The sequence below is a fragment of the Verticillium alfalfae genome, genomic scaffold (assembly GCF_000150825.1).
Source record: "Verticillium alfalfae VaMs.102 supercont1.13 genomic scaffold, whole genome shotgun sequence".
NCBI lineage: Eukaryota > Fungi > Ascomycota > Sordariomycetes > Glomerellales > Plectosphaerellaceae > Verticillium > Verticillium alfalfae.
In genome coordinates this window covers 464,401-478,025 of record NW_003315026.1, presented here as the reverse complement: position 1 = coordinate 478,025, position 13,625 = coordinate 464,401, and the positions used below count along the sequence as shown (strand labels likewise).

At 57.3% G+C, this 13,625-nt stretch overlaps 4 protein-coding genes and 1 non-coding gene across 5 annotated transcripts; 2 read left to right on the top strand and 3 right to left on the bottom strand.

The window, feature by feature from the left end:
* Positions 1 to 860: 860 nt before the first annotated feature.
* VDBG_08765 (pre-mRNA-splicing factor rse-1) lies at positions 861 to 4,394 on the top strand (the record flags this gene model as incomplete). The annotated part of the gene is made up of 3 exons (XM_003000923.1): positions 861 to 1,104; positions 1,277 to 3,356; positions 3,539 to 4,394. The coding sequence occupies 3 exons, from the start codon at positions 861 to 863 to the stop codon at positions 4,392 to 4,394; spliced, it is 3,180 nt and encodes a 1,059-aa protein (XP_003000969.1).
* An 808-nt stretch (positions 4,395 to 5,202) lies between these two features.
* Positions 5,203 to 6,108, bottom strand: VDBG_08764 (conserved hypothetical protein; the record flags this gene model as incomplete). The annotated part of the gene is made up of 1 exon (XM_003000922.1): positions 5,203 to 6,108. One exon carries the CDS (start codon positions 6,106 to 6,108, stop codon positions 5,203 to 5,205), a length of 906 nt encoding a protein of 301 aa, XP_003000968.1.
* A 787-nt stretch (positions 6,109 to 6,895) lies between these two features.
* On the top strand, positions 6,896 to 6,998 carry VDBG_15185. Its single transcript has one exon. It is a non-coding gene; the product is annotated as a tRNA-Thr (tRNA).
* An 898-nt stretch (positions 6,999 to 7,896) lies between these two features.
* VDBG_08763 (conserved hypothetical protein) lies at positions 7,897 to 10,174 on the bottom strand (the record flags this gene model as incomplete). Its single annotated transcript, XM_003000921.1, has 3 exons — positions 7,897 to 8,245; positions 8,439 to 9,909; positions 9,961 to 10,174. The coding sequence occupies 3 exons, from the start codon at positions 10,172 to 10,174 to the stop codon at positions 7,897 to 7,899; spliced, it is 2,034 nt and encodes a 677-aa protein (XP_003000967.1).
* A 2,902-nt stretch (positions 10,175 to 13,076) lies between these two features.
* On the bottom strand, positions 13,077 to 13,613 carry VDBG_08762 (conserved hypothetical protein; the record flags this gene model as incomplete). The annotated part of the gene is made up of 1 exon (XM_003000920.1): positions 13,077 to 13,613. One exon carries the CDS (start codon positions 13,611 to 13,613, stop codon positions 13,077 to 13,079), a length of 537 nt encoding a protein of 178 aa, XP_003000966.1.
* Between the last annotated feature and the right edge of the window lie 12 nt (positions 13,614 to 13,625).

The window sequence follows — 13,625 nt, the reverse complement described above, 5'->3', positions numbered from 1 at the left end:
CTGCAGGACACCGGGATGCCGCAGTCGGGACACTCAAAGTCGACATGAGCAGGCGCCATGTTACCGCCCTCTTTCGCCTCCTCTCCGTCTTGCGCGATGGTTGGCACCCGCGTGGGCCGGTGGTCGGGGTGAGAACAGTAGGCATGCTGCCTCATGAACGCCGCGCGGCGACGAATCGCTGGGATTGGGCTGTTCGAGTACGAATGGAAGAGGTTATCCTGCTTCAGGGCAGGCTGATATTCCGTAGCGATAGTCTTGGAAGCTGTAGCTGTTTGCGAGAAAGCCTTGGAGGTCGAGGCAAAGCCTCTTGCCGGGGCGGCGTTTTCTTTCGATCGTCTCGGCGTTGTCGAGTGGATGGCACGGATGGAGTGGGCCGACACAGCGCGGGCAATATGAGCGACAGGTCTGCCGGCGACTAATTGCCTCCTTGCGGTGGTCGAGCATCGTGTGCAGAGACCAGAGGCCGCAGCCCTCAGAATTGGCTCCATGACAGTGGTGTGGTGGTCCCGAACAACGAGAGCAAGTGTGTCTCGGGAGCGATCTGGTGGTTCGAGCAGAGCCCTCCAAAGTACCATGCAACCATGATCCCGAAATTTTGGAGGATCATCCGGCTCAATCATCGGTCCGGGCTCTCCAATGTACCCCACATGCTGTTGATTGGCCTCAGTGAGCTCCCAGCCCCCACGTTTCGCGCTATCTTGATCAATCCACGCTTCCTGAGCTCTGAAATTTCGTGCCTGGAGCTCTTCACCTTTCCAGCTCTTCACCTTCCCCCTAACTTGCGCCTTCTCATCACCCCCGATTTCCAACTTGGACTTCAGACTGATGCCGCGCAGGCAACCTGCGGTCCAGCTGTCATCATGGCAACCACCTCGAACATGTTTCTCTACTCCCTGACGGTCCAGCCGCCAACGAACGTCACGCTGGCCGTCCTGGGCCAGTTCGCTGGAACCAGGGAGCAATACATTATCACCGCCTCTGGGTCGCGCATCACCCTCGTGCGACCTGATGCCGCCCAAGGCAAGGTCGTCACTGTGCTTTCGCACGATGTATTCGGCATCATTCGGTCCATGGCCGCCTTTCGTATTGCCGGAAGCAACAAGGGTAAGTCGCTCGTGGTCCGCCCCCCACCCCGCCCTGCTCCTCCCCCCTCCCCTTTTGAGGCTTCAGTTAGTGATTCGAGAAGCTTGTGCTCCTACCCGGAGCATGCAGTCTCAGCGATCCACTCGGCTGGCGGCAGATGTCTTCTGAGCACCGCGCTAAAGCTGTTCTTCAGACTACCTCATTCTCGCGACGGACTCTGGCAGGATTGCCATCATTGAGTACCTCCCGGCGCAAAACCGATTCCAACGTCTTCATCTGGAGACTTTTGGCAAATCTGGCATTCGTCGCGTCGTGCCTGGCGAGTTCCTCGCCTGCGATCCCAAGGGTCGAGCGTGCTTGATTGCATCGCTCGAGAAGAACAAGCTCGTCTATGTTCTCAACCGGAACTCCCAAGCCGAGCTCACCATTTCTTCGCCCCTCGAGGCCCACAAGCCTGGCGTCCACGTACTGTCCATGGTAGCACTGGACGTAGGCTACGCGAACCCCGTCTTCGCCGCGCTCGAGACAGACTACACCGAGGCCGACCAAGATCCGACAGGACAGGCTGCTTTGGATGTAGAGACCCAACTCGTCTACTATGAATTGGACCTTGGTCTGAACCACGTGGTACGAAAATGGTCGGAGCCCGTCGATAACACTGCTTCTCTCCTCTTCCAAGTTCCTGGTGGTAATGATGGGCCCAGTGGAGTTCTCGTCTGCGGAGAGGAAAACATTACCTACCGACATTCCAACCAGGAGGCTTTCCGGGTACCGGTTCCACGCAGGCGTGGCGCGACCGAGGACCCTTCGAGGAAGCGTAGCATTGTTGCGGGAGTCATGCACAAGCTGAAGGGCAGCGCCGGTGCCTTCTTCTTCTTGCTTCAGACCGAAGATGGCGACCTCTTCAAGATCACTATCGATATGATTGAAGACCGCGACGGCAATCCTACGGGTGAGGTTAAGCGCCTAAAGATCAAGTACTTCGACACCATCCCTGTGGCGTCCAGCCTATGCATTCTCAAGAGCGGTTTCCTTTACGTTGCCAGTCAGTTCGGCAACTACCAGTTCTACCAGTTCGAGAAGCTTGGAGACGACGACGAAGAGCTGGAATTCTCGAGTGACGATTTCCCGACCGATCCCAAGCAGTCGTATGAGGCTGTGTTCTTCCACCCTAGGGAACTCGAGAACCTGGCACTGGTTGAGAGCATCGATTCGATGAACCCTCTCATCGACTGCAAGGTGGCCAACCTTACCGGCGAGGATGCTCCTCAAATCTACACAGCGTGCGGTAATGGGGCAAGGAGCACATTCAGAATCCTCAAGCATGGCCTGGAGGTGAATGAAATCGTCGCCTCGGAGCTTCCCGGCATCCCCTCAGCTGTGTGGACTCTGAAGCTCAGCCGCGGCGACCAGTACGACGCGTACATTGTGCTATCTTTCACCAACGCCACGCTGGTCTTGAGCATTGGAGAGACCGTTGAAGAAGTTAATGACTCGGGTTTCCTGACCTCAGTACCAACTCTGGCTGCCCAACTCCTCGGTGGCGAAGGCCTGATTCAGGTCCACCCGAAAGGCATCAGACACATCCGCAACGGTCAGGTGAACGAGTGGGCGGCCCCTCAGCATCGATCTATCGTCGCTGCTACAACGAACGAGCACCAGGTCGCCGTCGCTCTGAGCTCTGGTGAAATTGTCTACTTCGAGATGGACTCGGACGGTTCCCTCGCTGAGTACGATGAGAAGAAAGAGATGTTTGGCACCGTCACATGTTTGAGTTTGGGCGAGGTTCCTGAAGGCAGGCTCCGCAGTTCATTCCTCGCAGTCGGCTGCGACGACAGTACTGTTCGAGTTCTCAGTCTTGACCCCGAAACCACTCTGGAGAGCAAATCTGTGCAGGCTCTGACCGCTCCTCCCACATCACTCGCGGTCATAGCCATGGAGGATTCTTCCTCTGGCGGCTCAACACTTTACCTACACATTGGTCTGCACTCCGGCGTCTACCTCAGGACTGTGCTTGATGAAGTGACTGGCGAACTCACTGATACGCGTCAGAAGTTCCTCGGTCCCAAGCCGGTCAAACTTTTCCAGGTCACAGTTCAAGGCCGAACTTGCGTTCTTGGCTTGAGCTCACGACCATGGCTCGGCTATGCCGACCCGATCACCAAAGGATTTGTCGTCACGCCGCTGAACTATGTTGACCTGGAGTGGGGTTGGAACTTCAGCAGCGAGCAGTGCGAGGAAGGTGTCGTCGGTATCCAAGGACAATCTCTCAGGTATGTTTCTCTTTTTTTTCACCCCCAAACTCCTCTTGCATGAGATGATGAGAACTGGAATCCTACGCCAACACGGCACTGAGGTTTTACGCATTATTACCAATTGTTCCTACTGAAACATGCTATCAAATTATCTTTTTCTTTTGAGATGATCAGCTTGAGTACGTTCTGACAGAATACAGGATTTTCGCGATCGAAAAGTTGAGCGACACCTTGACTCAGAAGTCAATCCCTTTGACCTATACACCAAGGCGAATGGTCAAGCACCCCGAACATCCCATGTTCTACACTATTGAATCGGACAACAACACGCTCCCACCAGAGCTGAGGGCACAGCTCCTCGCAGACCCCAGCGTGGTCAACGGTGATGCGCGAACACTGCCGCCTGTAGAGTTTGGATATCCCAGGGCCAAGGGCCGCTGGGCTTCTTGCATCAGCGTCATCGACCCTTTGTCTGAAGAGCTCCAGACGCTACAGACCGTCGATCTCGACAACAACGAAGCAGCAGTCAGTGCGGCCATTGTCCCTTTCACAAGCCAGGACAACGAAAGTTTCCTGGTTGTTGGTACCGGCAAGGACATGATTGTCAACCCCCGACAGTTCACTGAGGGTTACATCCATATCTATCGTTTTAGCGAGGACGGTCGAGAACTCGAGTTTATCCATAAGACCAAGGTAGAGGAGCCGCCCACGGCCCTCCTCGCCTTCCAGGGAAGACTGGTCGCTGGTGTCGGCAAGACATTGAGGATTTACGATCTCGGTCAAAAGCAAATGCTTAGAAAAGCGCAGGCCGATGTTGCCCCGCAGCTTATCGTGTCACTAAGCACACAAGGCAGTCGAATCGTCGTAGGAGATGTCCAGCAGGGCGTGACTTACGTCGTCTACAAGGCTCTGTCCAACAAGCTGATCCCCTTCGTTGATGACACGGTTGCGCGCTGGATGACCTGCACGACGATGGTCGATTACGAATCGTCGCTGCGCGACAAGTTCGCACATCTTTATCGTGCGCGCGCTGAAAAGGCCAGCAGGAGCCGATGAAGAGGAGCGGGCCTGCATTTAACGAACACGAGGGATTATCTCCACGGCACGCTCACCGACTGAGCCTCGTCAGCCACTTTTACTCGCAGGACGTTCTCACGAGCATTACCAAGACCAGCCTCGTGGTCGGAGGTCAAGATGTGTTGCTCTGGAGCGGCATTAGCGGCACAATTGGCGTGTTCATCCCCTTCGTCACCCGTGAGGATGCAGACTTCTTCCAAACCCTGGAGCAGCACCTTCGGACAGAAGACGCGCCTCTGGCGGGCCGCGATCATCTCATGTATCGTGGCTACTACGCGCCTGTGAAGGGCGTCATAGACGGCGACCTCTGCGAGAGGTATACGCTGCTGCCGAACGACAAGAAGCAGATGATTGCGGGTGAGCTGGACCGCTCCGTGAGGGAGATTGAGAGGAAGATCTCGGATATTCGCACCCGCTCTGCATTCTAAGTCTGCGGGATAAGGCACGTTGTTTGGCGTTGAAGGCGTACGACTTGTTTTATTCTACAGCGAAAGGAGATGTTGATAGTTGATTTGGCATAATGGGAAGCGGTCGGGCGTTTCGGAGGGCCCGGGTTTCTACGAGGCCGTCGCGACGGACGGGCTTGCTTCACGAGGTAGCGAAAAGGAAAGCACAGGGACGGGTGTAACAATTGTGTACCTGGTGGCCCAGCCTTTGTAATGATGCAATGATATCTAATAACGCCACCTATCCTACTATGTCTCTCGGCTTGTGATATCCCCCCCTGTCGCGAGCACGCCTGCATCCATGAAGCGACTATTGCGTGACAGCGGAGCACGTGGTGCGGTCACAGGATCTTCCACCATCCGCCCCGGGTCGCGCCCTTGCCTTTACCCTTCCCGCCCAGCCCTGCGGTCTCCTGCGGATGCGCCCTCTCCCACGCGGCATCCGCCTCCCAGCTCTCGACGGCGGCGCGCAGGTCGTGCCCCGCCTGCTCGAGGTACAGCGTCGCGACGTCATAGTCGGCGACCTTGCACGCGACCATGAAGCGGCGCAGCGCGGCCTTGCGGCGGATCTCGTCCGCCGACTCGACGGGGTGGGGGCTCAGGCTCGGGCTGCCGGCGGGGTAGTGGCTCGCGGGGATGCGAAGGGTGCGGCGGGCCGGCAGGAGGTGGTCGGCCGGGAGGTTGTTGTGGGCGCGCAGGACCTGGGCCGGCACGTTATAGGCCAGAGACAGGGAGGTCAGCGTGTCGGTGGCGTGGTCGAGGTGGTGGATGGTGTCGTCAGCCTTTTCTTCGAGGACGGCGGGCGGCGGCGACGGCGGGGAAGGGGTGGAGGATGAGGCCGTTCCGCGGCGGCAGGACGAGGGAGGACTTGTCGCGGGTGGTCCTGAGGCCTGAGGGCAGCGGGGCGGCGGCGGCGGCGGTGGAGGTTTGGCAGTAGGGGCAGTAGAGGGCGAAGCGAGCGTTTGTCTGGACATGTTTAGACCGAGAAAGCAGAGCCCATCCGCGAGCCGTTTGCATTGGGCGTGGGAATAGTCTTGGGTTCCGAGGGGGGGCCGGCGTACGTAAAGACAGCTGCCGCAGATCGTGCGGTTGCAGCATGGCAGAGCGCGGGGCGCGGGGAGGGGCTTCTCGGAGCCTGATGTGTAACGCGGGGCCGTGGCTAGGAGTACGGCGCATGTGCAGCACGCATCGCCGGTCGCCGGCATTGACTGGAGCGACGCTTTGAGCTGCTGTGGTGGTGGGTGCATACTGAATACCGCAGCGTGGAGGACGAGTGGTGAAGTGGAGGTTGGAGGGGTCGTCGGTGATGAGCGTGATGAGCGCGATGAGCGCAAGTTGACGAAGGTGGGTGATCGAGGTGTAGGAAGCACGACGATTGAGTGCCGTGGAAGGAGAATGCAGTGTGCTGAATGAACTCTTGCGAATTCGCCATCCGAACCCTGCGCTACGTCGTTGACTTTGTTCGCATCTCAGTCAGGTACCTGGGTGTTGCAGGATACCTAGGTAGTAGGTAGGTAGGGAGCGAGGGAAGGTAGTCAGCAGAGCTACCCCTCGCATTCGCCACCCTGCTCCAACTGTTCTTGTGGTACCTCATATTCCACGTTGCCGTCTACGCCTGTTTGCTCTGCGAATACAAGCCATGCTCTGGGGCATTGTTTGAGATCTGGAGGGCTTCAGCAATTTGGTGGCTCGAGTGATCAAGCCGTATGCCTGGATGAGATTCCACACGCTTGATGGCCTTTGCTCTACGTTTGCTGTCGATATTTGAATTCATGACATGATGACAGTTCCAACGCAAGGAAAAACCCTCCCATGGGCCCATTCTAAAACTGCGCAAATAGCCCATAATTAATCCAATTATCACCAACCTCGACGTCGGGTGAGCCCTGGCCAATATACCACAGAGACTAAGGAGGGTATCAGCCCACCAGCAGAGTGATGCAAACGACTGGTGGTGGAACACGCGAGCTTCCCCACCTCAGGGCTAGCGCCGTTACTACATAATAATCACACATTACCCTGCATTTCAATTCAGCCCTTATAGCACAGTGGTAGTGCGTTGCACTTGTATGCTCTGGGTTACCATCACTCTCAGCAAGAGATGCAAAGGTCACTGGTTCAATCCCAGTTGGGGGCAACACCTTCAATTCAGGCTTTCCTTTTTTTTTCCTTTTGCCTTGACCGTCATTTGACCTCCTTCGTCATGAATTATTTCAGGGTCGATTGTTTCCCTTTACTGCTGCTACTTGTCAATCCGTGTATTGCATACACCGCGGGACCACTCAAATGCCTTGGGCATTAGGCGTTGTCGTGGCTGCGTCAACATGTTTTCTTGGCCTGTATACCGGCACCATTGAGCTCACCTCAGACTGATGTCAAGCGTTCGACACGCATCGCGATTCATCGCTCCAGGAATCATCGCCCGGTCAAGGTTTGGTGCGTACACGCCCCCCTCAGCCAGGCGTCAGCACCTTGTACCTGTCGTGGCTCGCGGGATTGTCCGAACCTGTCGACTGCATATGCCAGCATTGGGCGGGCCCCTGAACGCCAGGCCCCTCACGTTGCAAACATTGGAATCCGAAAATTGGGTTCTCAAAGTGCCCTCGTACCGAAGACACGAGATCCCAGTTGCGACTCATAGCGTTCCAAAAAAAAAAAAAGTGCGTCTTCTTCGCGAGCCCAGTTTGATTTCATCCGCAGTTGTGGAGGAAGTCAAACGCCGGGAGCCACGGGCTACCAAGGTTGTCAGCCATGGACGAGCATTTTCGACAGACGATGTAGAGCATGCGGGTTGGTCCAACACGGCACACGACGTTGCTTCTCATACCAAGACATGCAAAGCAACGATGCGTCAATTTACATCCAGACATCTACCTATTAATTTATGAACATGAAAATGCAGCCCGAAATAGTCGTCGCCCCATTCCCAATCTTTTTGTCCTGATGCCGCACCCCCCTCTGTCATCATCTCATCCCATTGCGCCGATGCGGCTGGCATCGATAGAACGCGGTGCTGAGTGGCATGAACCACTATCTTACCACCACTGCCCATAAGACCAGCACACGCCAGCACCGGTGACACCCCTGTTGACATTTATGCAGTCATTGTATTGGGCCTTGCACTTGTTCGTGGCATCCCAGAAGCTGTCGCCAAAGAATCCGCCGAAGGTGCGCTTATCGATGGCAGCATCAAGATTCGGCGAGCGGTCAGCCAGCGCTGCAGACACGGGCACTTCATGAGAAGCTCCGATTTCACGGCGGTTGCGCCAGCTCTTGAAACTCCAGCAACCCTTGGCATACACGGCGTTGCAGCTGTCGAATTGCTGGCGGCAGGCGTCGGCGCAAGCGGACGGGACATTCGGGCGCCCGTAGGAGCGGCACTTGCTGGAATCGGAGTTTGAGTACATCTTGAATGGGTTACCGCCCTTGAATTCGTGCCCGAGGTCGTTGCACGTGACGACGGGGAGGGGAATCTTGCCGACAGGGTTGCCGGGACCGTAGCCGTACCAGGGGTTGGAGGGTTGGATGCAAATTCCCTTTGGCGGGGGGGACGTTTGGGGGGGGGGAGAGACCGCACCAATAGTCGTGGAAGTGGTGGCGGCGCAGGTGAAGTGGCGAGGGTGGAGTCATGGGCTTGCCGTCGCCGATGGGTTTGTAGAAGTTCAAGTAGTCCTTCTTGGAACACGACCTGTCCCAGCCCTGCCGACACATCCAGCCACAGAACATGTCGATGTTTTGGCACCACTGCTGGAAGTTGAAGCACTCAACAGCACCAGGCCAACCCGCCTGGTTCAGGCAAGCCGCAACCTGGAGGCTGCACTTAGCCTTTGCCTTGGCGCACGTGTCCCAGTCGCTGAAATCAGGGATGGGGGTAGAGCACCAGTTGCCGCAGCAGTACTCGTGCTTGGGCGGGGTCACAACCGCGGTAGTACAAATTGCCGAAGATTTAGTGCTTGTGGTGGTGATGGTGGCTCGGGTGGTTGTGAGAGGCGCGGTGGTCGTAGGCGGGGGAGGTGCCTGGGTCGAGGTGGTGGAGGAAATGAGAGTCGTCATGGTGCAAGGAGCTTTTGTGGAGGAGGATGAAGAAGCGGAGGAGGAGGAGGAAGAAGAAGAAGAAGAAGAGGTTGAGGAGGAGGAGGAAGAAGTGGTGGAGGAGGAGGAGGAAGAGGAGGAGGAAGAGGAGGAGGAAGAGGAGGAGGAAGAGGAGGAGGAAGAGGAGGAGGAAGAGGAGGAGGAAGAGGAGGAGGAAGAGGAGGAGGAGAGAGAAGTGGTGATGGCGGAGGAGGAGGAAGAGGTAGAAGAGACGACAGTCGTCGAGCTGGAAGAGACGGAGGTGGTAGAAGTCGAGGCAGCAGATGAAGAGGTGGAGGGCTCAATGTAAGGGTGAGACGACGAAACCTCCGTGGACGACGCTGGAGACGACAAAGGAAGCGAAGAGGAGACGATCGTCAGCGAGGACGTGAGCAGCGTCGAAGTAGTCTCGGCAGAAGAAGAAACCGGGGCTGAGGACAGCGGAGGCCGGTCCGGCTGGTGGCCGCAGGGCTCGAGGGACTGGAACTCTTTGGCGAAGAAAATGTTGATGCGGGAGCGGCCACCACAGGTCTTGGTCTTGTCGCCTTTGCATGCTATGCCGCATTGCGAGGCATCGACGGAGCGCGTCTCGTTGCCCATGACGGCGCCGCACCAGCACTCCTGACCGTACTCGACACCAGCATAGGGGAAGCCGCCCTGGCGACAGGCCTCGGTGCAGAGGCTAGGGGTCATGACGGACTTGTCGAGCTGGTCCTGGGGCCAGGAGAGGGACTTGCCGATCTGGGAGTTGTCGGTCCAGCAGCCCGTGTCGACATAGTTCTCGATCGTCACGGCGTCAGTGGCGGGGAAGGTACGGTCCTCGAACACAGAAAGCTTCCTGTCACCGCCGCAAGTCTCGTTCTTGTCGCCGTTGCAGGGAAAGGAACACTCTCCGGCGGCAAGCTCGGGGCCGTTGACGGTGTTGCCGCAGTAGCAAACGCCGTAGTACTCGAGGCCGGCATAGCGGTATCCGTTGCCTGGAATGTGTCAGTACCGAGAGGAGTTTGGGGAGGCTGAGACCGACATACCCTTGCATTCGGCAGTGCACTTCTCGACAGTCATCTCGCGAGAGCTCGTGGATGAGCGGTACGTCAGAGACTTGCCATCGGTGTTTGCGTGACAGCCAGAGTTCACAAAGGGCTGAAAGTTGTCGACGCAAGGCGGCAGCTCAACGTGCCAGGCGTGGACAGTAGAAACGAGGGAAAGGGCAGCAAAGGCAGCCCAGGCCTTAATGGGAGCCATGGCAGTAGCGTAGGTGGAAACGAGTGGCTGGGAGAGAAACCAAAGGTCTTCTCCAAAGAAGCAAACAAACTTGAAGCACCAATGTCTGGTCTCTGGACAGGCTGCCCCAAGAACTCAAGAAGCGTGACGAGATGAAGAGAGGGGGGGGACAGACGGCAGCTGGAGGCGGCCAACCCCTGGAGGCTATATACCAGGCGTCGTTGGAACCCATGGCTGCGATTTCTGAATAGAGTCAGGTCAGAGCATCAAGATAAGCAAAGCCACGGCCATAGCAACGTCTTGGTCCATCGAACTGCGGCAGAGAATACGACATCGCTCTTTGACTCTACGGTGTCCCCGGAAAGGTACACGTAGGTGTGCATCGTTCGTCTATTCGCTCGAATATAGGTTTAACTTGATCAAGGCAAGATCAAGATTGGGATTTTTTTTCCTTCCATCCCGGGGGTACGGTGACCACGCCGAGCCCGCGGGCAGCCTGTGTAACCAACGAATGACCGGACGATGCACACGACGGACCATATTGTGCTCTGTTGTGCTTTGTTGCATGGGAAGGACTGACTGCCGAGCCATCCACAGGCATCCATCCATCTTTTTCCATCCACCTGAGTGCCAGGCCATCGGTGAGGTTGAGACCCCTGTTGGGTTATGCTGGCCTAGTCCGGGTTGGACTGGTCTGTTCTTCAACAGTCAGGCTCGGATCTGCTGCTGGACATTGAAGAACATGCCTCCGGGGGCTTTCCTTGGTGGGGGCAGGGATTCGATGGGTTGTTTGGTCGTCGGATGTCTGGTGGATGTTTGGTCGGAGGGAAAACGAACTGGTGGGTGGGTGGTGGCCCGAGAGTGTTGCCTCTTCTGGCAGGACGCATGACCAATGGGGGAAAACTACTAGCTTCAGGGGATGTTAGCGCCATGAGGTGGCCCAGCAGAAGACTCCTGGGTTCCTGCAGTAGCGCCCTCTGCCGCTGGAGCCAGCAGCTGGAGCAGGGGGCCTGACAGGTACGATGCAGTAAAGGCAGAAACTATAGGCATGTTAGTACATTGTGGCCCTAGCCATTGCAACCCCCCCTTTGCTTCTTCGTCTTTTTGTTTCTCCTCGCCTCGTTCTTTGTTGTTCTTTGTCCTGCTCTATCCTCCTGGCATCAATGACCGCTACTTGCCATCCCACTCACCGAGGTGGTTTTGACTGGTCCCATCGCCTTGGCCACGGAACCTAAAGTATGAACAAACAGCAAGCAACAACACTGCGATACGAGCAAATTCATGACAACAATGGGCTCAAGAGACCAAACAGCGATGCTGGCCGCCCGGACGAGTAGCCTACCACCCTATCTGGAGACTGTTACGGTAGCATCAGTTCATTTCGGACCGCAGCCGCAAAACGCGACTGCTTTTTTCCTCAGAGACTACTTGCTTACAGGTTGCCCACCCCTCATCCACTTAGACTATCAAAGACCAACGGCCGCGGGATGGCTTAAAAAAGAATACAGAGAGTTCTGACCCTCAGACGAGGAGCTTACACCCCATTGTGTTCCGTTCCGAAGCCAAGCAGGCCAAGATGGCCAACAGCCATTCATCAATCTATGTCAATTCTTCCTTGATGACCCCCTCGCTGCCCGGACCTCGAGTTCCTCTCGTGTCTAATGATTTGCGGTTGATCACCGGCTTTCCACCCGGCAGCCCGGCAAACATCGTGACGGACGCATGCTTGCCCATCATCGTAACCTCACTGACGTAGTTACCAACGGAGCCAGCTTTTGTTCGTGACATGAAACGCTCTTTTTATCTCCCTTACCGCTTGCCATTGTAGACGTCTTCCCGCCGACCCACCCCAGCCCACCGCCACTACTACCATCACCCCAACACCCCCTTTGTTAGCTCGTGAGGTCGACCAACACCACATGGGATGACAACCGCCATGTTGAGCCCTAGTCTCCGTTCCCGCCGCAGGTCTCGAGCCACACTCCCTCAAGCGATACCGCAACGCAAGTACGATCCTGGCGCACGTTCTGTGCAGGACACGTGCGCCCGGTTAGCCGAGTTCTACCTGACAGTAAGCGGTCCCAGGAAGTCCCAAGTATCGTCCAGATGGCCCCAAATCTCTCGCCCCGCGGCTAGCCCATGCCGGCACACTTCGACCTGACCTCCGGAAAAGGGAACTGGCACACCCACCCGTGCATCCGAGCCTGCTAGCTTAGCCCCAGAAGGATTTCTGCTTTGTAGAGACCCAAAGCTTGCGCGTGTTGAAGGGGCGTCTCGGTCCGGCACTTTGGGACGTCTGGCTGTATTGACAGATGTCTCGCGCGCGCCCTGCCCGCTCGCTCTCATAGCATCGGTAGTGTGTGGCTGAGATCGAGAGGCTGCCTGTGGCCCAGCTGTAGGTTTGGCGTTTTTGGGAGACATTACCCCTCTACGACAGAAGCAGCAGTTCATCTAGCTAGGTAGCTAAGGGGAGACACCATAGTTCTAGCAGACATGGCATGACGCCGTTGAAGCTGGCCTCGCTTGCACCACCGCGTTAGGTCACTGACAAGATGACTTGGCACTTCATCGGGCGTGCCCTCGACGTGGGCCTCGCCACGATCATCACGAGGCACAGGCAGGCATCGGTCGAACCAGAGTAGGCAAAATGACTAGTCTCAGAGAAACGTTTAAGATCATTACCTTACGGCCATGAATTCGACATCTTGCAAAGATGCCGACTCATTCTGCCGCCGCCTCCTCCTCTCTGCTCAGGACGGGAGACGACCTTCGTATCTCTAGAGTACAACGTGTGAATGACTGGGTAAGAAAATCTCTCAACCAAAGCAAGGCCTCGAACTCCGATGCAGGTTTTTTTGCGCAACCTCCTGATTTCCCTCTCCCTTCATCATCCTAAACTACGGCCCCTGTAGCCGTATTCCATTTACTCCTTGCGCAGGTGCCGGGGCACCCACTTGCCAGGGGCTCCCGATGCCTTGAGCTGCTCGGTCGCGGGCGCCGGCGAGGCATTACGACCCTGGTCGTCGCGATTCGAGGCGGTGCGGCCCATGGGGGCACCACCCGAGGCAGTGCGCTCCGGGCGCTCCAGACGCTCCGCCCTCTGCGGGGGAGCGCTGTTCTCAGAACCGCCAGCAGCGGCGCGTGCCGCTTCGCGGTCGCGCCAGCTGGGCTTGCCTCCATTGCCAGCAAGGCTGATGCGGGGAGGGCCGCTGGCACGATCGCTCGAGTCGGTGCGCTCCATGGGGGCGCCTTGCCGGGGAGCGGGTGGCGCGTTGTCTGAGGCGCCGGCGGAACCGCGAGCAGCCTCCTTCTCGCGCCACTTGCCGGCGCCGGGAAGGTTGAGGGGACGGCGACCTTCGGAGCTGGGCTCGGCGGCACTGCGCACGGGGGGCAACGCCCGCTCCTTCTCCTTCTCCCCCTTGCGCCTGGCGAGGGCCTCTTCTTCGCGGCGGGCCTGCATGGCCGCCTCTCC